This window comes from Gambusia affinis, linkage group LG11, assembly GCF_019740435.1.
Source record: "Gambusia affinis linkage group LG11, SWU_Gaff_1.0, whole genome shotgun sequence".
Classification (NCBI taxonomy): domain Eukaryota; kingdom Metazoa; phylum Chordata; class Actinopteri; order Cyprinodontiformes; family Poeciliidae; genus Gambusia; species Gambusia affinis.
The window spans coordinates 22,671,468-22,694,698 of NC_057878.1; the positions used below are offsets into that span (position 1 = coordinate 22,671,468).

A 23,231-nucleotide genomic window follows, 5' to 3' on the forward strand; every position below is an offset into this window, starting at 1 on the left:
TCAAAAAGCCAAACTTTTATCTTAGAACATTTAGTACATGTTTGAAAATTCCCAAGTTAGAGAGAAATTGTTTCCAACAATATCACACGCTGCAAAATTCTTATTGCCCTTACTGTTAAAACATTGCACAATTCCCTTTTACTTAAGGTACAACACTTAGCCTATAATACTCACAGGAATTTATTTATTTATGTTTGTTATAGAGGGACAAGAAAAATGGCTCTTTTCTGGCATCGCTCCCAAACAAGTTGTCATATAGATAGAGCCAAATAGCTGTTGGGGAGAATTTGTGACTCAAAGGTCCAATAATTGCTGTATTTCCCACAGTGATCTATGAAGAATTCTATGTAGTTTCTTCCCATCCAAATGAGTGGTTAAAGAAATTGGCCTCTTTTTTATGTCATATTTATAAAGTGGGGAAACAAAAATTGTGGATTACTAGTAATGTAAATCTTCTAGAAACTTCAAAAACAAATGTGGCAGTAGGACTATTTTTTGGTTGAACTAATTGATAAATGTACAGAGATTATTAATCAAAATGTTCTAAATTTAAATGGTACTACTGCAATAACATATATTTTAAAGCTTTTTAAATGTTTTTCAGTGAAAAGGAGGGGTAATGCACATGGCCAGCACTGCTTAACTTAATGATGGTGTTTTAAAACTTTTTACATTCCTTAAAAATACAACTAGTTGCATAAATTTGCAAAACAGATGATATACTATATACTAAATGTTTTTTACTTACAGTATATTTTCTTATGAACCAACTGTAATTTTCATGGTGCAGCAGTTCTTTGTTTAGTGCCAACAACATACTGCCTGTGCTTTATGAATAATAATTATTTTGCGAATTCTGCACATCAGCAATATTAACCCCTCTTTCTTAGCACTGCCCTTAAAGGCAAATACTGACAGGGAGAAAAATTAGCTGCACTGAGAAACAAAGGTAAATACTGCAGTTCAATTAGGCATGCATGCCTACAATGCCCATCATGCTTTTGACAAGAATTGTGCTTTTGGAGACCTCTGGACCATTTCATTAATATTTCCATGACACTCCATTACATTGAAATTACACCACCAACGTTCACAGTGGTTTCTGTCACTTTATCATGGCTGGTTTTGTCTTATTGTTGAATTCATTACACATACATTTCATTTGCCCACTGAAATAGCTATGCCTCTTGGGTCCTGGTGATGAAAAATCTATTTGCCTCAGTGCTCACTCGAATTATCAGAAATGCCTGCGGTCTCATTTGTTGCCTCATTAAGACCGTCTCATTTCCAGTTCTGCCTCTGGAATGCAAGAAGCTGCAACAAGCAACATGGCAGATGTGACCTTATATGTTAATAGCGGAGCGCTCATGACATCTGAAAGGGCACTAACCGCAGATCTGCACACTCTCGTCGAGTCCGTCCTCGCAGTCGTTCTCCCCATCGCACAGCCACTGTTTGGCAATGCACTTGTTCTTGGAGCAAGCGAACTGGTTCCACAGGCAGGATGAGTCTGCGGAAGGTAGTGGAAGAAAATTCAGCACCATAAATCAAAGTGAAAAGGAAACAAAAATGGCTGCACAATAACCAGCAGAAGGGAATATACTTTTGATCAAAACACAACATGTGGGCTGGCTGTCACTTGCTGTTTAGTTTTATTGTTTGGCGCTAAAGATTTTTATATTAGTAGCAGCCGTTATCCAAAGAATTGCAAATGGAAGTTTTATTTCACTGTCTTCTAACTAAGAAATATTGGTTTTTATTGTGCTGGGAAAAGAAACTGTTTAATAAAGTAACAATGCTTTAAGGGTAGTGCTAAGCATTGTTAAATTTGATCAGTTTAACAAGATAAAATTACCTTGAGTCTGGTAATTTTATCCCATTGTAATAAAAAACAAATTTAAAAATATTTTTTTCCTGGAAAACTAAATTTCAGTGTTATTTTAGTTCATAGAATTACACATTGCTCTATATTGGTACAAATTGCTTTGTTTGGAGAGTGTGACATGTATTTGTATTCAACCCTTTTACTCTGATGCTCTAAACAAACTTCAGTTCAACCAAGTTGCCGTTTTAATAAGTTATAGAAAAAATAAAAAAAGGTGTTCTGATCAGATCGATACTTCACATCACTGTGAGTACACAGTTCCTACTGTGAAACATGGTGGTGGCATTTATGCTGTGGTGAAAATCTCTTGAAAATTGCTAATTGGGGATGTTTTGTGAATATCAGCATATTTTTCCAAATATGCTGATAGAGATATACCTCAAACAACTTGCAGCTGTAATTACCACAAAAAAGTTACTGTATCAATTAATTAATACAGGAGGCTGAAGGAAAATATTATTTGTTCTTTAAAACCAAAAAATCAGAATTCTTTCACTACATAATTTCTTCCAAGTTATCATAAAAATCCACCAAAATACCATGAACGTAAGAGAAAATGTGGTAAAAGTTGAAGGGACTGAATACCTCTGTAAGGCATTGAAATTGAATAGTTCATCCACATCCGTGTTGGTTTAGTTGAATGTTCTCATTTATTTTTGACAGGAAGGAGCTGAATGTCGTCTAAGAGAACACTCTGCTGATTGCTGTATAATGGCCATTGTGTGAAACTTGGATATACGGTATTCATGAGCAGCGCTGAATTTGTGTCACCGAGCCTCATACTTTCCCTGGGGAGTTGCTCTGTGGTCTCATTCTCTCAGATGTCAGGCTGGGCTAAGTCTGCCAAAGCTTTGATAAGATGTTGAGAGAAGGAAAGGGGGATGTGTGCTGCAGGTCAGACCACAGCACAGGGAATTATGGATCCAACTAAAGGTGGGGGGTAGCAGCGGAAGAAATAGCTCCCACTGAGTTGTTTTCCCCCCCTGTCAGTCTTTATGCATCACTCTATCTTTACGAGCACTCATACCAGGATGTCAGATATGAGTGAGATAAACATTAAATTGCTAAATCTGGAAACTCAGATTATCCAGACATCCTGTGCATGAATCCAAATTTGCACTTCAAATGTGAACAGCTGCTTGAAGTGTACAACAAAATAGCAGGTCTATAAAGCACACTAAATGCATCAAAGGAAGTCTTTCATGTCTCATTTTCAATAGTGAATTGCAAAGTAGAAAAGTGCATTATTCATTGTGAAGGGCAGAAATGATTATTTCGTCCAATCAGATGTGGAACTTGAAATCTCTGAAAAGCAAAGACATTTTCCTCAAACCACAATGCTTTTGCAGTCATGTTATCTGTCACTCGGGCTTTTTATATGATAACTAACCCAGAGGAATAGTAATGTCAGTTTGTTGTGAAAAGAAAAGAACATCTTGGAGATTTGGAGCATAATCCACAATAGTCTTTATGAAAGCACAAACAGTCCAGACATTTCTTGATGAAAAATTTAAATTGCCTTTATATACTATGCTGCTTTATAGCATCAAGACTGACAATATTCAAAATAAGTCAGAATTTAAAAGGCATTAAACAAAAATGTTATAAACTGCATTACTTCTGTCCATTCTTTGCAGCTAAATATTAATAAGAAATTTGTTCATGTCATTTGAACAGATAGACAGTAAACAGACCATCTTGAACTTTCTGGATGACTTCTGTGGTGCCTTTTATTTTGTCTTTTTATGCCGTCACTGTTATGCATTGCTTCCATGCAATGTCTTTAGGTATATTTAAATCGGTTCATGTTGATGTCATGTTTTGGCTTTATTGACAACATTTACATTGGATGAAGAGTATGAATTAATCATAGATTTTCTCTATTTTGCAAAGGGTCAGCTCAATACTGACAGCTCGATTATACACATATACCAACATAAATATTCAGCAAGGTTCACCCCAACGACATATTTTGTTTTGCTTTGCTTTTTTTTATATTTCCATCAATACACTTCTGTGATATTTTTTTCCTCAGAAGGAGCAGAGCTCATTTTTCTGGCAATAATAGGATTATCTAGAAGCGTTTAATACACTTGAGGTCAGGGAAACACCAGAAGCTTCATGCTATTTAGGTACATTCATTTGCAAGATGTACCTAAACATCCTAGCTATTTTTCTTTTTTTTTGTTATCTGATGATGACAAGTTGATGATGATTCAGGAAGAGAGACAAATGCATGTTCCCAAAATTAGTTCAAAACTCAAACATTTATCTGGCATGACAAAAACAACTTTTGTGATCAGAAAGTTAATCTACTTTATAACAAGCCAGGTAAGAAATATTTACAGATTTTACATTTTAAATCATTTTGTACATTTGATTGGTTGTCTTGTAAAGTAGAAGCCACTACTTAAAATTATATCAATCTCACATTAGCAAAAAGAGATATTTTATTAGATTCCACAGTCAAAATACATGCATTAAATTATATATTATGTTGTGCTGAAGTCGTAGATTAAAATGTGATGCAATACTCTTTCACTCTGCAGACCAACAACATCCCTCCCTACTAGCTACACAATATCTTGTTTTTAAACTCAATAAACTCAAAGCGTAGGTCGTTTTTCCTTTTTTTGTGTGTTTTTTTCAAAATGTATGCATATGGATTAATAAATCAAATCCAATTACCTTGCAGGCATGTGATGGTGATAGAGTTTAACAGCAACTCTGACCACCTACATCAAAGCACTAAGCTCATTTTGCTTTGATGCGAGACATACCGTCGTGTGACTGAGTACGTGTGCAGATGCTTGTTGAGTTTTTCTGGGCTAAAATTATCAAGTACCTTGACTTAATTATGCTTCCACTGTTTAATTGGAGAGATCCTGACTTTGTCATAGCAGGTTCTACACACATTAGCATGCATGAAAGAAGAAGCAGGAATGCTCGCCTGGGGTGCAGGAAGTAGTTGAGTGGCATTGTAAAGCCTAATTCTTTCACTTTTTCAGAGAACCTATATTTGCATGCACAGTATAACTGCTTCATAGACTGATGGGTGGTTAATTAACTGTTATGCTGGAAGTGTTGTACTTTAGAATTCAAACAGAGAAGTCAAAAATGTATGTCATATCCAGAGTCAAAATTAGACTTTTATAGAAGCGCCAGTGCTCACTTAAAATAAAAAAAACAACGACAGAAGAAAGTGGCTGTTCTTCTTGTGATGGTCAAAGATGAAAACGCTTCATAATTATAATTTTCTTTGACAAATGGTTAGGCCTGTCACAATAACAAATTTTGCTGAGCAATTAATTGTCTCAAAAATTATTGTGATAAACTATAATATTGTTTGAAGACCTTTCTACACTGATTTAATGGAAATGATGTAATAATGCATGCAATTTCCTGCCAAAGATAGATACACTTTATTTTCAAAAGAACACTTAACACTGGAACTGATAAAATAAACAAAACAACCAAAAAACAAAAGTAAAATGGATTCTCAGTCTCCATTAACAAAAATTTACTTGACTAAAAACCCCAAAGTGTAAATAAATACTGCATTCAGTCAAAAGAATGCAGATTATGAAGTCTGTATACTATATATTGCCCTTCAGTAATCATTTGATTTAAATAGAGAAGATGGGCACATCGACTACCTGATACAATAGTTCACACTACACGTTAGTTCACACCTACATTTTCCCCTTACGAAAATCTTAGAACTTTGATCGTTCTAAGATTGTCGCTTGCGATTTCGTAACCGATCATCCTGTAGTGTGTGGTGTGTTACAATAGATCGTTGTGGCCACTCCGATCTAAATCAGGGGTTTTCCCCGACTGGGAACATTAACACAGCCTGTTGAATGTGACAGGCAGCCAATCAGAAAGCGTGGATTCTGCTCCGCGCTTTCTGAGGGGAAATTACAGAGGGGAATCCCAAAGAGCTGACACGGCGCAACCCGAAGTCCAGCGGACATTGGAGATATGTGGAAACAACATTAATGTTTAGAAAACATTTCATGCAGAGAATATAGGAAATGACCAGAGGAGGAGTTGGAGCAAAACTGCTACCGCAGCTGATGAACCCGGTAACTTTTCAGGTGTTCTTCGTTAACGTGACATAAATAGGTTATAACAATTTTCATTCAGTCAGGATGTTACGCTGACACTAGAGCCACATGCATTGCAGGTAGATTGTAGTAAAGCACTGATTAAAGCCTGGTTTTAAAATGAGTTAACTTTACTTGTAGCCATTATTTTGTGCCCATTGTTGGACACCACATGGCACGATGGAACCCGATCGAACCCTATCCCACCATTATACCTAGGATTTCTGTCAGCTAATGTGTAGTTTCAGATTTTGAAAATAGGCCGATAATCGGCCGACAACTCTAAGATTGTGTAGTGTGCGCTGGGCATTACACTAAAAAAATGTGGAAGGGAGATCTCAGTAGAGAGCACCGGAGTTGGACCTTTTTTTATCCAGTGTCATCAACAGAAACAGAAAAAGGCCGGCAGAGACGATAATTAAAATGACATCAATAGTTTTAATTTATCGTACAATTAATTGATTTATCGTTTATCATGACAGGCCTACAAATGGTATCAACTAACCAACACACATTTCTGGATCAGATGCCACAACACAGAAAAACACAGAAAAAGTGATCAGGTGAGTTCATTTAGTGCTAAAACCTTCATTAAATTGCTTTTTATGAATATCATACAAATGCATTTGAATGGTAATGTATAAAACTTAAAATATTACCTTTTTTAGGACACAATGAAACTGCAAGGGTTCTTGTTAGTACCGTGCTGAAAGTATACCCCTCTACATTTTATCACACTATACAGACAACTTCAATGTGGTTTATCAAAATTTTATGGAATTATATATCATTTTTATTGTGGAGATGCATCTCTGAAGCTGGGTAAGAAAAACTACTAAGAGTTAATAGGATGTTGACTCAGAGGATCATAATTGATATATGCACACTAAACTTTTCAACATTTCTTTGTAAAATATTATTTAAATCATCACTTTCAACTTCATCACTTATGTGGTATTTGTATTGGTCTATCATACAAAATTCTGGTTGCTGGTTGTTTACAAAGCATTGCATTGTATCTGGATGCTTTGCAAATTCTAAATGTAATCCTAGAGACATAGTCATGTTGCACTTCAACATAAAGCAATAAGTTAGTTAAAAGAATCCATATTTTGTAAACATGAAGCATTTATGACACCATACTTTCATTTTTCAGACTCAAAACATGTTGACTTACCACACTGGAATTCATCTGCTCCATCTTCACAGTCTTTTTGGCCGTCACACAGCCACACACTAGAAATGCAATTCCCACTCGGGCAAGCAAAGTGGCCCTCCTCGCACTTCTGCCCGTGGGAAACTGGGGCATACAACAAAATCAAGTCAATCCGCTGAGCTTTAGCAATGATTGAGGTCATTATCATCTCCCAAGTTCTCTCTGAATCCCTTGTTTCACTGCCATAATCATCTCCGAAAATTAGTGTTTTCAAACTGACGCCGGCTTTCCTGACCTGCCTCTGATTTCACAGGAAAAAAATGTGAGTCTTTGTGCAGCTCACCCATGCAGTTGGTTTCATCTGCGTAGTCTCCGCAGTCATTTGCACCATCGCAGATCCATGACGGATGGATGCACAGCGAAGTGGAGTTGCAGCTGATGAAATCCTTTTCTTTCACCCCCAGCTTGTAAAAGTGAGAGCAATCGGTGTGGTCTGAATACAAAACACATCACTAGAATGACTGTCTTGTCACAATGCCACTGAGGTAGGAGGTGATTGTGAAGAGTGAAGCACTGAATCTGGCCTATCTAAAGTTACAACCACTGGACATTTGATTTGCTAGAGAAGCATCTGTGTGTATGTGTATGTGTTTTAATTTTGGCTGTGATGAAAAAAGGAACCACTTACTGCAGTTTTTTTCATCTGAGGCATCAGCACAGTCAATGACCTGGTTACACCAAGCTGAGATGGATATGCAGCTCCCATCCTTGCAAGACATTTCAGATGAGCTACATGTGGTATCTGTGGGAGAAAATGAGCATTTTACATATTTAAAAAAACCAGGACCTTTCCCATGTCTTGTTCAAAACCCTTCTTTCAAACCTGTATTAAAATTTAACAAGGTGCTCAGAAGAATTATCTTTTTTTAATGACTGCTGTGTTTGTGCAGCTGGACAGCTTTTGTAGTACATGTCAAATCCTGTATGCTGCTGCAGATAAACACAGTAAAGAGACATCTACTCAGAAGCTTGGTGGCATTCACTTATCATGAATGCCACCATCATTTTGCATTTTCAGTACTTCATTTTAACTGTTGCCTTTTGAGGGTGGAGGTTAAGATAAAACATATAAATATATACAGGTATAAATATATGCACACATTCTTGCTCAAATCTGGATAACAAGGTGCTATGGTGGCACCAGGGTTAGAGCAGGTAACCCATCTACTCAGGCCTCTAGCACACACAAGAACAGTTGCATGTGTGCATCTGTGTTCAGTCATACATGCATGCACGCAAAGATGAGAACTTTTCTATTTTTTCATGTGTTTATTGGTTAATTACTCTACATATTCTTACCACCTTATTCTTTCACAACCCTGTCCCGAGATCAGACGTCAAAATATACTCTAGCAGTAACACTGAGGTGAATTCTCTGATGTGCATGAAACACTGAAATGCAATGATAACCTGAAAGTGCCCAACCTGAACTGACTGCAGTTTGTCCTTTGACAAGTTACAAAATTTTTCTCTTGATTCTCCTGGATGTTTCTCTCACTGTAAATCAGCTTGAAAAGAAATGAGTTCATGACTTTAGACTTTTTTCTCCTGAGTGTGACAGCTCTTTTGATAGTCAAAACTGATTCCCATCTCAAACTAAATTGGCCACAATGGATAGATGTTACAAATCTATGCATCAAGTCACATATCTCTTACCAACCCCTGCTGCTCTCCCTGCTCATATGATGCTTTTTAGTCTGTTTACAGATAATATTGATTCAGAATGCTGCATCTGTGTAGATAGGAATTTATATAATTGAGAAATGGTTCTGTAAAACAGTCTTTCCTATATAGTTTATTGATTTCTATAGTTCTAAATCGACAAATACACTTGAGATGAGGCAGCTATATGTGTAAATATAGAAACTGATGCAAAACATTTCATCTAGACACTTAATTTCTTTTTTTTGTTCTTTTTCCCCTCCAGGGGGTCTTTTGTGGGCTCTAGTATCCCTTATATGACAGTAGGCTGACAGGAAAAGGGAGGGAGACATGTGGCAAACGTCGGCCGGGTCCGGGAATCGAACCCACGACCACTGCGTCGAGGACTGAAGTGGTGACGTAGGCTATCCCCTACGCCACCACAGCACGCCCCAAGACACTTAATTTCTGTGCAAAAATTGTCCCTTTATATTGAAAAACTGGCACTCTTCCCTGAGTGCTCAACACTTGGTTCTCTTTCCCGTCCTTAAACATTTGAGTTGATTGTTTTATTATCATTTCACCTCAATGAACAAATCCAGAAAACAAAAGATTAAATGAGATTCCTGCACATTAAAACTGCATATATACTTCTGATTTGAAGTCCATAAAAAAGATTAATTTTATTTCTGTACATAAGTTTGTAACAGCATAATTATGTATTCTGTTGGTCAGTAAAAAAAAAGGGTTCTTCATGTACTAATGAAAAAAACAAGAGGTTGGTAATGGACACAACATACTGTGATAAACTCGCTACTAAAATCCCAGATTGCTAAATTGGACGATCCTCATTAATTATCAACCCACTGGTATCTCCTAGTGGGTTTAGTCAGCATGGCCAAAATCTCTAAGCTTGAATATTTTCCCACTCTCATCAATTACTGCATAAAAATGAACATAAATGAAAAAGGAAAAAAAAAACACCTTCAAAGACACAGTCCCACCAGCAATATATTTACATATATATATATATATATATATATATATATATATATATATATATATATATATTTACATATATATATATATATATATAAAACACCAAATACTGTTCAAGCAACTTCCAGGGGCAGTGGTTGGGCGTCTCTTTTAATTTGTGCACTCCTTATGATCTCTGGGCTTATTAAACAGCGAGGGCTTAGCACAGCGTGTGGTCTCGTGAGCTGTATTAACATAGGCATGAGTGTGACTAGATCCTGCCCTCAAAGGCAAAAGAGAGCGCAAGATCAAACAGCTGCAAACTCACTGCTACAGTAGGCTTCATCTGAGTTATCCCCACAGTCATCGATCCCATCACAGAAACGACCACTGGCAACACATCTCTGGTTGTAGCAGGGTCTAAAACCCCTCCGGCAGGTCCTGTTGTCTAAAGGACAATTGTATTGCTTTAAAATTATTTCCAAACTCAAAGCATCATCTAGTGTTTTTAATTTATTATTTTTATTAAATCTGTCAGAATCTTAATTAATCTTAAAGTGTTGTTGCTGGTTATCTTCTATTTCCTTTTATATATATTTATTAAGTTTCTCTTACCACAGTACTGCATCTTCTCATCTGATTTATCTTTGCAGTGGGCCACACCGTCGCAGGTTAGCTGATAGTCGATACACTCTCCATTTCCACACTCAAATTCAGTGTAAATGTTGCATGATGAATTTTCTGCTGCAGAAAAGAAAATGGGGTAAAATAAAATGGTATTAAATTTTAGTAGTTTTTCTCTAATTCACACATGGAAAAAAATTCATAGCTAGACTTTGATAATATTGGGTTGAATGACTCTTAGGGAGTGACTGTAGCCATCAGTTAGCCTTCTTAATGACTCTAGCTGGAGATAAGACCATTATTACTCAAAAACTGTGGATTCATTTTTGTGTCCCTATCAGAAACTGTTCATAAGCCTAGTACATAATTTTTCAAAAAAGGAGAGATTGGTGCCCTTTTCCAGAAACCTAATAGTAACTTGCTTTATTCATTCCAAAATCTTTTCTGAGTTTTGATGTTTATTTGATAATAATCCTGTTTGATCATCCAACAGCAACCAAACTTTCACCGAGTTGTTGATTTGAGGTAATAATGAAGAACTGGAAGGTAGTCCACCTTATTACTTATTCCATATACTTTGTGCAATAGGCTTTTAACAGCTAAACAGAATCTCACTGTGGATAATCATCTCAAACTTTTTCTCCTCTGAAAAAAAAAAAGTATTTTTCTCTAGAATACATTTAGATCATTCATGTGGGCAGAAGTGCCTCAGAGGTTGAAGTTGTTGATTTTGCAGGTGTTCTCTCATTCCCGGTTTATGTTAAAATGGCTTTATAATGGAAAATTAACCTTATTTTAGCAAATTTTAGTTTATGAAAGTCTTGAGATTTGGTGGTTCTTGGGTTGTCATTGAGCAATGCAACATAACTGAGGGTGACAGTTTGGGTCCGATGATAATACTTGCACCAATCTGGGTACTTTAACAAAGCAAAGATCCCAAACACACATTATAACTGGTTTTACAATGGTTTTACTAATCTTATTTACAATACTTTTACGCTAAACCCAACTGCTTTAAATAAACTTCACCACTTCAGATAAGAACCAGTCAAAAACCAATCAAGAATAAAGCTAGAAACTTGATACTAGTTACATCTGAGTACAATTTCCTTGTACCTTGCTAACAGGCACTTTCCTAAACATTCTTAGAGGTTCATGTATATATTTGAACTTTTACAAGTAGTTTTTTTTGTGAACTACAGAAAAACAATAATGAATTAAAACTACTCCCATTCTTAAATTAATCAATTAATGAAGTTGTTTATTTTACAATCATTCCAAACTTGAAAATAATATATATATATATTTTTTAAAAAAAAGTGAAATACTTAAACCAAAAACTAATATGACACTGATACCTAAGGTGACAATTTGTTAACCACTGACTGGAATTTTAAATCTGCAATTCCAATACTATTCCAAATATATACATATTTGTTTCTGGAGTAAATATTCACAAATATATTAATAAACACCCAATACAGAATTACTTTGAACTCACTCATTATATAAACATCTTAATTTCAACACTCAAATCATCAACAGACCTCAATCTGAACTTTTAAGCTTAATAAAAAGAGGCAAAACCTCTTTATTTTAATAATGCATCAAGTCAGGCTGTATTTAACAAACTAGCCTACCATCCACTGCCATGACAGTTAAGCTAACATCCAGCTCTGAGTCACACATCATGCTCTGTCTGGCCAAACTTTGCTTGTTTGAACAGCTCCTCCCACCATATGGCCCATTAGCATAATGACTTTCAATTTCAACTAGTGATGCCAATTAGAAAGCAAGACATCACTTGTAGTGGTTTATAATTGGGAAGTGTAGAAACCATTTCACTCCTTTGAACAGTTTTATTCTGCATATTTTTAACTCAGACAACAACCTTGTTTATGCACAAATACTCATTGAGTTTCTAATAAAAAAAACCCCATCTTCTTCAAAGTATTACAACCAACATATAGTTGCTTGTTGGATTATTAAATGAATACATAATTTCAGAGAAAAAAAAAATAAGATATTTAAAAATGAACTTACAGAGAACAAAAATCAAAGATGTCCTTAAAATATCTAGTATTTCTTTTAATGTCTGTGTTGGGTAAAGTGTAGATCACTTTAGAATGAATCAATGTGAAACTCCTGGTGACTTACACACACATCTGTTGTCATCCAGCAGCACACGCTCTCCACGGCAAGTGCAGTTGACCCTTCCATGAACTGTCAGCAGACAGAGGTCACCACAGCCTCCGTTCATGTGTCGGCATGGGGAGAGCTCACCTTCAATAACATTCAAACACAGCTAATTAGGCTTTAACAAAGACAGAAAATTCAATTCAGGTAACTTTAATGCATTCAGGGTATTCTGGGTAAAATACAATATATTACATTTGTGGGAGAAATTACAAGTAGTCTTTCTATTTTATTTTTAATATTTGCGCAATTAGGTTTGTGACTGAGAAAAAAACTATCTGTACTTGGCTGTTGAATTACATAAAATCAAGCTCATACAAGCAATATCAGATAACATAAATCAAGATTAATATTTACTTAATAAATAAAGAATAAAATAAATAAATATAACAATTATCTCCACACCAAATTCGAAACAGCTGTTTGTCTGCTGTCACACAGTTTCTTTTTGACACTTCAACATGTTTTGAAGTATTTACAAATAAGTTTTAAGCAAGGGAAAATATAAAGGAATCAAATCTTTTTTTCTTTTTCAAAGCTCTACAGGCTATTAAATAATATGGTGGAATATGATAAAAAAAACAACAACACAGGTTTCACATTTCACTGATAAAATGAAAGCAGCGTACCATTTTCTTTCCACTTTCTGATAATTCACTACGTTGCCTTGGTCCTTTAAAAAAACGTTCTAATACTGTAAATTATTTTGACATTTGTGGTTGTTTTGAGACCAAATATGAACATGTTCAAGGGGTGTTAACACATAAGTTTTTCATCTTTTTATTATAGTGTTCCAGAGTGAAATTCTGAAGGCAAAGCATAAAATAATTTTTGTGCTTTTACGTTGAAACAGTTGCTGAAAAAAAAATTCCCCATTAATTCCTAGGGGGAAAATGTAAGAAATATTAAAGCAAAAGAGGCATTCTATATCAGAGTTACTTAGAAACATTTGAGTGTTGTTATCAAAAAAGAATAAAGACATCAATCTGATCTGCAGCTCAGGTAAGGTAATTTTATGAACAGTACTTATATTCAGGACATTTGTGACAATGAAAACAAAATTAGAGTGCAACTCCATAAAGACAGAAAGGGATAAACTAATATACCAAGCCGATATTTCTGTTCACTGTACATGAAATAGCAAACTTGCAGGTGGCTCATTCAGCCCACAGGATGCAATAATTTCCCATAACAAGATAAACATAAAATGAGCTGCTCTCGCCATCCGATCCCAAGCCAGTGGGAAGTGCTTAAGCTCACCTTCTATGTCCTACTTGGAAATTAAACTTTCTACAACACTTAAGAGACTCCCTCTACGACATAAGCTACTGTTTTATTAATTACCACTGAGGTTTAAGTTTCTCGCCATTCTAAATACGACTACTTTTATTTATCAACTCGGCGTCTTTCGCATCAAATTAATATGTTCTTTAAAGTAAGGTCCAACTGGGTGATAACTAACAGCTATATCTGGTATTGTTGCTAACTAATGCATGTGGGTTTGAATAATTTAAATTACCTCTTCAAGTGATGTTGGAACTAAGAAATCACAACTTGGTAGTAAAGAAAAATATCAAAATCTCTAAAAAGATAAAGATGTGGAAATTGCCATCTAGCAACATGACCCATACCTCTTAAATTATGGTTTTATTTTTGCATCCAGAGTGCTCATATCTACATAATAAAAAGTGCATACAAGTTAATGAAAATATTACTGTTGTTAATTCTTAGACAAAACCAAAAATTTATACATTCAGTACAACAACTAATATTTGTGATATCAAGAGACTCTATCAAGAAATATTGATTTGCAAAGAACATCCTGGTCGCTTTTCTGATACCCTGCAAGGTTTACAATTGTGCCAGCACTTTTCAGTTTTGATATGATGGGTTCAAAAGTGTCTTGTTAAATGTTCAAAGTTTGGGAAACTGTTTTACAACTTGACCCTACTCTAAAATTTTCTGCCCAATGTTTATTCACAAATGTTCTCTAGCAATGATCTGAGGCCAGAGGCTAAAATAGATAAAATTTTGTGGTGTTAATGTGACAAAAGGAAAATAAATTCAAGAGGTATACCTTTTCAAGGTGCAACAGTAGATTGGTTCTCGTACTTACAGTTATTGGTATCCTTTGCCACGGCTATTATTCCCATTGGCTGATGGGGTATATCTGCTCGAAGCACCTTGGTGTCAGCACCAGTGTACTTATTTGATCGTAGAACAGCTCGACGAGCCCAGTCAGACCAGTAAATAAAATCTGCATAGATGGCCAGCCCATAGAAGTTTCCGGGTCCTGATTTAAGTATGACCTAAAAAAACATATAGCGCAGGGAGCTGCTGTTAGGTCATGGGGTGAATTACATAATATTCCCTTCACAAAAATATATTTCTAAAGGAAAACTATATATGATACAGACAATTTGTATATAACCCCTGAAAAAATGGGAAAAAATATTGTGTCTACTCATTAATCAACAAATCAACCCCTGCTGCCAGCTTCACTGCTTAACCCAGATGTTGGGGGAGTAAATGACAGTGCCATTGGCAGCGAGGCAAGAATCCATCAGATGCCTCCTTCTGGGACTACCCCCGGCTTGTATAGAGGATCATGGACTCCAACAGCTTGGTAGCCTCAGCCATTAGTGGGACAGGCTTGTAAGCGACAACACATTAGCCCTGTGCCATACCGGGATTAATAGGACAGGTGTTGATTAAAGGAGCCCAGCGTGTGGAAGCAACAACTGGCCACAACGCGACTGAGAAACAGTGAAGAACAGAGAAATAAACGACAGATGGCGTGGGGAAGAGCATATTGATAGAAAATTAGATTTGGGAGATGTTCGGTTTAAAGGCAGCAACTCATTAGTTTTGTGCTGAACTCATGTTTTGGGTAAATTAGTAATCAGTTTGTCTCTATTCAAAAGTATCCAGATATGATTGTAGAAATTACTGGTAGTTTATGATGCAGCAGGGAAATTAAATATGAACACATCAGTGTTTTTCTAAATTTCTAATGCGGCTATTGTCTTGAAATTCACGCCAGATGTCACCAGAGTGATTCTTGGCTCCTGAACAACTCTTGAACTTTTGACGCGTCGTCAGAAATCTTGAAAGGAGGTGGTGGTCACTGGAACATTCAGATGGCAGAAAATACATTCTGTAACCAGTGCCCCTTTACACTCAGGTGGAACCTACTTCAATGCTACTAGTCAAGTCTCATGACTTGAAAAGCCACATCATCATTACCTTGGGATTAAGAAACCTTAAGTCATCAGCTATAAGGCTAAACCACTTGATATTAAACGATACACAGAGGGAGCGGGACTGCCTAAACGATTTCAGTTATTTTCTTGGCCTCTGATTCCTTTTTGCATCTCCTTTTTCATGCTTCCAATAACTACTTCCTTCATTAGACTTTATAATACATGACGTAAAATTTGGACAATTTTTTATTACTTACTTTTATGTGCGGATCACTTGGACTGTCAAAAGCCCATGCAGAGACATTTTAGTGAAGAAATGTGCTTGATATTAGTTTGTTCTGGAAATTGATACTTCACTACATTTAAAACCAACATTAAGTAATGCAAGTGATGCTTTACACGTATTAAACGTAACAGTTTGATATCTTTCAGTTTTGTAGTAGTTCCTGTGATGGTGAAAACTCACAGCTTCTTAGCTAAACTTGCTGACCCTCATGCTGTCATCGTTAATACTGCCATCACTCTAAATATGACACTATGCAAACGCTCTACTCCCCCAAGTTCCCCGTCAGCATATGTTGGTACTGCAGTTAAGAGGGGACGCTGTGCCCTGAAAGACAAAACTGCTACTAAAGTTTACACTAATATGACTCATTAGAAAAAGTCTTTCATCATGGTTGTTCTTTTGCCTTAGTCTGTTCTAATTCCTAATTGAAATCCTGTGGTTACTGGCATTTCTTGGTAATTTGAACACATCTTTTGTCACATGGAATTAAACAATATTCTTTAAAGTGACAAGCTGCCTTAAGCTTTCACAATAAGTAACTTGTCTGCAGCAGATGCTTTGTCTTACTATAGTTTGGTTTGAGGATGGCGTTAACAGCTAGCTATCTCTGTTCAATTTACACATTTTAATTGGAAAGGAAATACAGCACACAGAGCAGTCTTGCTGCAAAGCTTTCATTAGCAGGACGAGGCTGCTGCAGGTTCAGGTGGGGTCTCAAAGGTGAAGACTTTCTGAGCCTAGTGACCCAGCTCATCACACATATGGGTAACTAATTGAGATGGGCCAAACTGCTGGGCCGCGTGAGCCATGTCAAGCAAAAACTAGATTCTCCAGCATGAAAAGGTCATCCTGTACTGTAATCCTCTGCACACCCAGGACACAGCTGTTGGGATGTCATACATTATGCATGAAACTTTTATGGACAAAACTTGAGCTCCCCCTTGCTGGGTTTTATTTACTTTACCAAGAACGGACTTTTGTGATTAAGGAAACCATCTGTGCCCTCAGAGAAGAAATAGGACAACTTCAAGAGGTATTTCAAATCCCATCTGCTGTGTGGAGGATCTTGTTCCAGGAACATAACTGCACAGAAGCTTCTTTTTAATTCAAGAAAAAAAAGCAACTATTTATTATGCTCATCTCTCCAAGTGCAGTTGACAATTAAAATGCATAAATACATTAGAAGCAATGGCAATTATCATCAATTTTAACAAATAGAAATGCATGTGTATCATGTAAAGACTTTTGCTCCCCTTTTGTTTTATAGAAAAACTAATGCAGAAATGTTGTGTTATGACCCAATCATGACTGGAATTTCTTAAAAGTCAATAGCAACTTGGAACTATAACATAACTTTAGCAAAACATATAAGAATGGGAAAACAGCAGGGCTTGTAAATTTAATTTTAAATAGGCTTAACTTTTTAGATTTAGCTCATTGTTATGTGAGATATTACACTGTCAGGTACAATGAGTATAAAACAATCTAAAATAATAGGACTTTTAAAAAATATGTTTCTTAAATCTTGGGAATTCAGGACATCACACAGAAATGCAAAACCAAACAATTAAAATGAGAAGTATCCTTTTAGCACAACAGCCACAATTTGTTGCACTTTTTGTTTTCCTACTTACATATCGACTGGAGCCATCGTAGTCACATCTCTCAATCTTGCCAAGGCTTCCATCTGAGAAATAGAGCTTTTCTGCTTTGTGGTCAATTGTCAGTCCATTTGGTGTCAGGATGTCAGAGCTGATTATAATCCTGATGTTCTTGCCAGCTAAGGTGGATCTCATGATGCTGGGCCTCTGCTCATTCCAGTTTGTCCAAAACATCAAGCTAAGCATACAGAATGGACAGTCAAGATCAGCTTTACAAAGAACACAGTGGAAAATCTATTTTCAAACTTTACTTCCAATTATTTCAGAGAAACGTTTCTTGTAGTCTATGAGTCTATCTATCAGGCCCTGACATCAGTCTGACGAAGGTCTGCTCTCCTCCTGATTTTCAGCAGAGAGTTGTTTGAAGGGTTTGTTGATTGCACAGCCCATTTCATAATACCCCACAGGATTACAATTAGATTAAGACCTGGGTTTTAACTTGCCAAACATCCCCAGACTTTTAAAACTTCAAACTCTATGCTTCACAGTTGAAAGGAGGTTCTCTTTTGTGAAATGCTATATCTTGTTATGCCAAACTTGCCTTTTCTTCTGGTGTCCTAACACTTATTAGGCTCATCTGTCTAAAAAACTATTACAAACATCTTGATCATTGCCTACATTTTCTCTGGCAAACTTTAGTCTGACTTTCAGGTTTTTTTGGTCATAAAGGTGTTTTCCTTGCACATCTCCTAATAAAGTTAAAGGTTTTTAGCATCTTTGGAAGATTGTACAGGCAATCACTTTCAAATCACCAATAGAAAGAACCTGCTGCCATGACAACATTGACAGACTTTGTGATTTCTTAATCCCGATCCAATAAATCTGGGCATGTTAGCAATTTAAATGTTTTCCAATTGCAAAATATTTTCTGTTGAGAAAAATAGCTGATTTTAAATTTGTTAGAGGTCTCATTATCCCTTTTCAGACTCATAAGTTAACAAAACTTATGAGTTTGCCAAAATCTTTCTAAAGGCTGGAGATGGCGCCCATGCATTTCAACAGTCAAGGAAGCACCAGACTAAAATGCTAATTTTTCATATACCCCTGTAAACAGTAGAAACTGAGATTACGAGCTTAGATTAAGGCAATTAATTTTGTTAGGTTTCACAATCCTCTTATAGCTGAAAAGATCTTGTTCCTTCATTTTCACTCTACGACAATTATACAAGTTTAGCTCTGGCTCAAATAAATAACATGGATTAGCATCGCAGCTTAAATGATAAAAGTCAACTATGCAAATCCAAGCGTGTGAGAACCCAGGAAACGGATAAGAGCAGTATATGAATACATTTTAAAAAGTCATACCATCAGTTGTATGAAACTTGCAATAGAAATGGACAACACAAGTTAGACAGAGGCTGCTTCATGTTTACTGCTGTTCAGTAAACATGAAGCAGAATCTTCTTTCACATTTAAAAAAAAAAAAACCTTCTCTTAGTCCAGGCATCCCACTTCAAAAGTTAATGAAGTCATAGAAGTCCACTCCACTACACTGATAAAAATTCAGGTCAGAAGTCACAACCAGAGTCTACTAATTAATCACTTGAGCTTAAATTTTAATTATCAGACTCTGATTTGAGAGTAGGATAGATATGCTGCCAAACTGCCAACCAAGGAGAAACCGGGGTCAAGAAATTAATTTAGTTAGTGTAGCAAGATTTAGAGGACAGTCAGTCTTTTCTGACTGTTTTCAATATCTTTCAATATATTTATGGAAAGAGAATTTGAAAACAAAATCATGCAAAAACATGCTTCACTTTTTTAGTTGGTTTAAATTTTTCAAAACTGCTAAAAACATGCAGAGTTCAACACATAAAACTGTTATTTGAAAATTGTACCAGGGATGCCTGATTAGGTGTTTTACAAAATAGAGAATCAGGGACAAAAAAAGGTAGAGAGGATATACTAAAAATGATGAAATAACATAAGCTTTTCAATATTTACGTCAATACACTAGAGATCAGGATTATCATTTGTGGTTTTGAAAATTAATATAATCTCTAACACAGTATTTCCTGTCATGAAAATTAAGATCTTATCTTGCAAAATAACGGTTAGCTATTTCTACAGCAACATGAGAAAAAAGTATTTGCACACTTGTAGATTTGCTCCTGAAAAAATAAACAAATTTGAGAAAATACAAAACTATATTTCAAATGACTAATCTGTTAAGCAAAAAAAGAACCAGCCTGGCCCTACATGAGGAAGTAAGTCTCTCTTTCTAATTTATGAGTTAGCCGTGATTAACTATATTTTTAGAAAGCTACATTCATTTTCATTATCAAGACCCAGACATGACTGCCATCAAAATTATAGACACAAGAAATAACTTAAACAGAATCATTCGGACAACATATAGTCAGCTCAAATATCTAAAAACAGTAACACACCAAACCACAATCTAAGGATATGGAAGACATACCAAAATCCCTGACATCAGTTTGAAAGGCTTACAGAGTCATTTCTAATATTTTAGGCCTCAAGGAAACAAGTTTTGTGATAGCCATAATCCACAAAAAGAAAAAACTTGAAACAGGGTAAAGTTCAAGAGCAAATTAAGGACTTGTCCAGGAGGTCACAAAAGAAGCAAGAACAACATCCTAAGTACTCAAAGCCTTAAACATTGACTTTAACTTGTATCAGTTAAAGTCAATGTTCACTACTGTGGTTCAATAACAGGAAAGAGACTGGACAAAAATTGCAGTCACAGGAGAGTTTCAAGGTGAAGACCCCTGCTGATCTAAAAGGAACACAAAGTCTCTTTTTACCTCATCCAATAAACGTCTTTTGAGAAACTTGCCACATTGATGAAAACATTGATCCATTCTGCTGATTTAAATTTGGACTTAAATGCAATAGAAAATCTGACATGACCTTAAACAAGCCCTTCATGATCAAAACCCTCCAATGTTGCAGAATTAAAATGATTCCACAAAGAAGACAGGGGCATATGTCCTACAAAGGGATGTAAAAGACTCACTGCTAGTTGTCACTAAAGCTTGATAGCAGTTTTTGCTGACAAAAGGGTTATAGATCTGAGGGCACATAGTTTTATAGCATGGGGCCAGGCTAGTTTGTCTGTTTATATTTGTAATAAACTACATAATCTTTCAAAAATGGCATTTTTAATTAACTGAGGTGTAAAAAAAGGGATACAAATTTGTTAGTGGGGAGATTTTCTCCATTGCCTTGCTCTTTTGACTGTCAACAATAAACAAAAACAAACAAAAAACAACAACTAACATTTAACAAATAATCTCCTATGTCTTTTTTTTTTTTTTGGCCAATTATGTCACATCCTATCTAAACTGGATATATTGTTAGATTCCATATTGTTACAGTTTTTCCTCATCTATATACTTAGAGATTTAGTCTAAAAAATGGTCACTGGGATGGTGTTTCTATTATCAAGCAGGTAGCTTCTTTGCAGCAGATACAGACTGCATGCCACCTGCACATGTTTGAATGTTCTGTGAAGCAGAACTATAACAGCACTGTGGATCCGGCTGCCTGATGAGGTCTGGGTTGTCTGCAGCAGGATATCTAATATTTTACTTTATTTAGTCTAATTTACAGGTATAGAAATTAAGTAATTCTATACCACTTAACAGATTCATACCATAATGTAATCCAAAATTACTGTCATAAATTTTTAAGAATAGTGTTTATCTTTATATAAGAATTTATTAAAAAAGAAAAAATATTTACATAATAAAATTATTTCTGAATGCAATCCAGGTTTTATGATGCAAATATTTTCAGATTTTAACTAGTAGTTTCAGACTGAAAATTTAATTCATAATCAGATTTGCAGTTTTACAATCTTAGTAAAACTGTATCCGTTTTACATTCTTTTCTTTTTTTCCCACCAGGGGGTCTTTTTGTGGGCTCTAGTGTCCCTTATATGACAGTAGGCTGACAGGAAAGGGGGAAGTAAAGGGGGGAAGACATGTGGCAAATATCGCCGGGTCCGGGAATCGAGCCCGCGATGGCCGCGTCGAGGACTCAAGGCCTCCAAATGTGGGTCGCGCTATCCCCTACGCCACCACAGCACGCCCCGTTTTACATTCTTAATAAATCGAAGGTTAACAGCATGGGCAGTATGCACTTAATGTCTCAATTGCTTTTATTCCTCTTTAGCGAGCAGCACACAATTGATATTCTGGATATGAGAGCTTTATTCAGAGCCAATCTTGGCATAATATCAACAACACAAGTTTATGAATGGACTTATACAGGAGCACAAGCAACGTCCTACAGCTGACAGAAAGCTAAAATAAAATTTGAAAGAGAAACAATGCCTTCTACTAATTTTTTGGCATTTAGGGGAGTTTTCTATTTCTAATCTTACTTTGAACAAATAAACTTTAATTAGGTCATGTCAATTGTCAACGTATGTATTTTAAATACAGTTATGCTATTTCTGAATACAGTGCACATGTATCGAGACAGTATTGTGGGATTAAGTGAAACACACAATAATTTGATAACCACTGTAAGAGATGTATTTTGAGACAGACGAGTTACAACCTCTGACACTCATCCAGGGCCAGTACGTGCGGGTGGTCTTCCTCTGAAAGAGTGACCACAGCCTGCCTGGAAAAGGCACCGACTCGGTTCTGGTCCACGGTTTGTCTGGAGATGGTAGATGTGGTGGAACTGGTCCAGTACAAGGTGTCCCAAGCCCGGTGGTAAGCCAGACCCTCCACTGAACCCACATCTAAGAAAACAAAAAATAATAAAAAAGAAAGATACAGTTCAAATAAGTGAAATAATCTGTAACCATAAGTCGCAGCAATAGCAGTATTTTGGGCATGAATCTTGTTTTATTACAGAAAAATAGGTACATTTTTATTACTTTGCCTACTGAAATATGTATTCCATTCCATTCGTAATGATAAGAGATAGCATGCTGGTATGAGTGAAAACTGTCACTAAGACGACATATGCTTAATGTTTTTTCACTGTTGTATCTTTTGTTTGAAAAAGATACAAACAAAGATACAACAGTATCTTTGTTGTATACTGACAACTTTAAGCTATCTGGAAAAGAGAAGGGTTTTTTATTTTTCAAAAGCTACCACATTATTTTCTCTGCCAAAATCTTTGTTGCAATCTGCAATATGTCCAATAGATATTGCTCCTCTACATCCTGTCCTAAAATTTTAACATAGTGTTATGGCACTTTGTGTTGTTATCAAAATATGCTGCTTTCTGTCACTTACACTTATATCTCAAAAATTTTAAATTAAGGCCTGTCCATGTAGATTTAAAAAAAAAAACAAACAAAAAAAAACTGTTTGCATGCAACAGATGGCAAGCTCTTTTCGTGTTAGATGTGGGATTGTGTTTCTTGGTGATTGACAGAGAAATTACTTCACGGCTCAGTACACTGGACAGACAGCCATTTGTTGACGCCACAGTCACTGAGG

General features: G+C 36.0%; 1 protein-coding gene across 1 annotated transcript in view; it reads right to left on the reverse strand.

Moving 5' to 3' along the window:
- Positions 1–23,231, reverse strand: part of lrp1bb (low density lipoprotein receptor-related protein 1Bb) — a 301,838-nt gene that overhangs the window by 61,171 nt on the left and 217,436 nt on the right. The window contains exons 41-50 of the mRNA XM_044132659.1: positions 22,330–22,519; positions 17,773–17,977; positions 14,766–14,958; positions 12,611–12,736; positions 10,445–10,573; positions 10,158–10,277; positions 7,839–7,952; positions 7,494–7,643; positions 7,172–7,294; positions 1,391–1,510 (exon numbers count right to left, since the gene is read on the reverse strand). Of these exons, the coding sequence (XP_043988594.1) occupies positions 1,391–1,510; positions 7,172–7,294; positions 7,494–7,643; positions 7,839–7,952; positions 10,158–10,277; positions 10,445–10,573; positions 12,611–12,736; positions 14,766–14,958; positions 17,773–17,977; positions 22,330–22,519 (1,470 nt within the window). The remainder of the gene's footprint in view (positions 1–1,390; positions 1,511–7,171; positions 7,295–7,493; positions 7,644–7,838; positions 7,953–10,157; positions 10,278–10,444; positions 10,574–12,610; positions 12,737–14,765; positions 14,959–17,772; positions 17,978–22,329; positions 22,520–23,231) is intronic.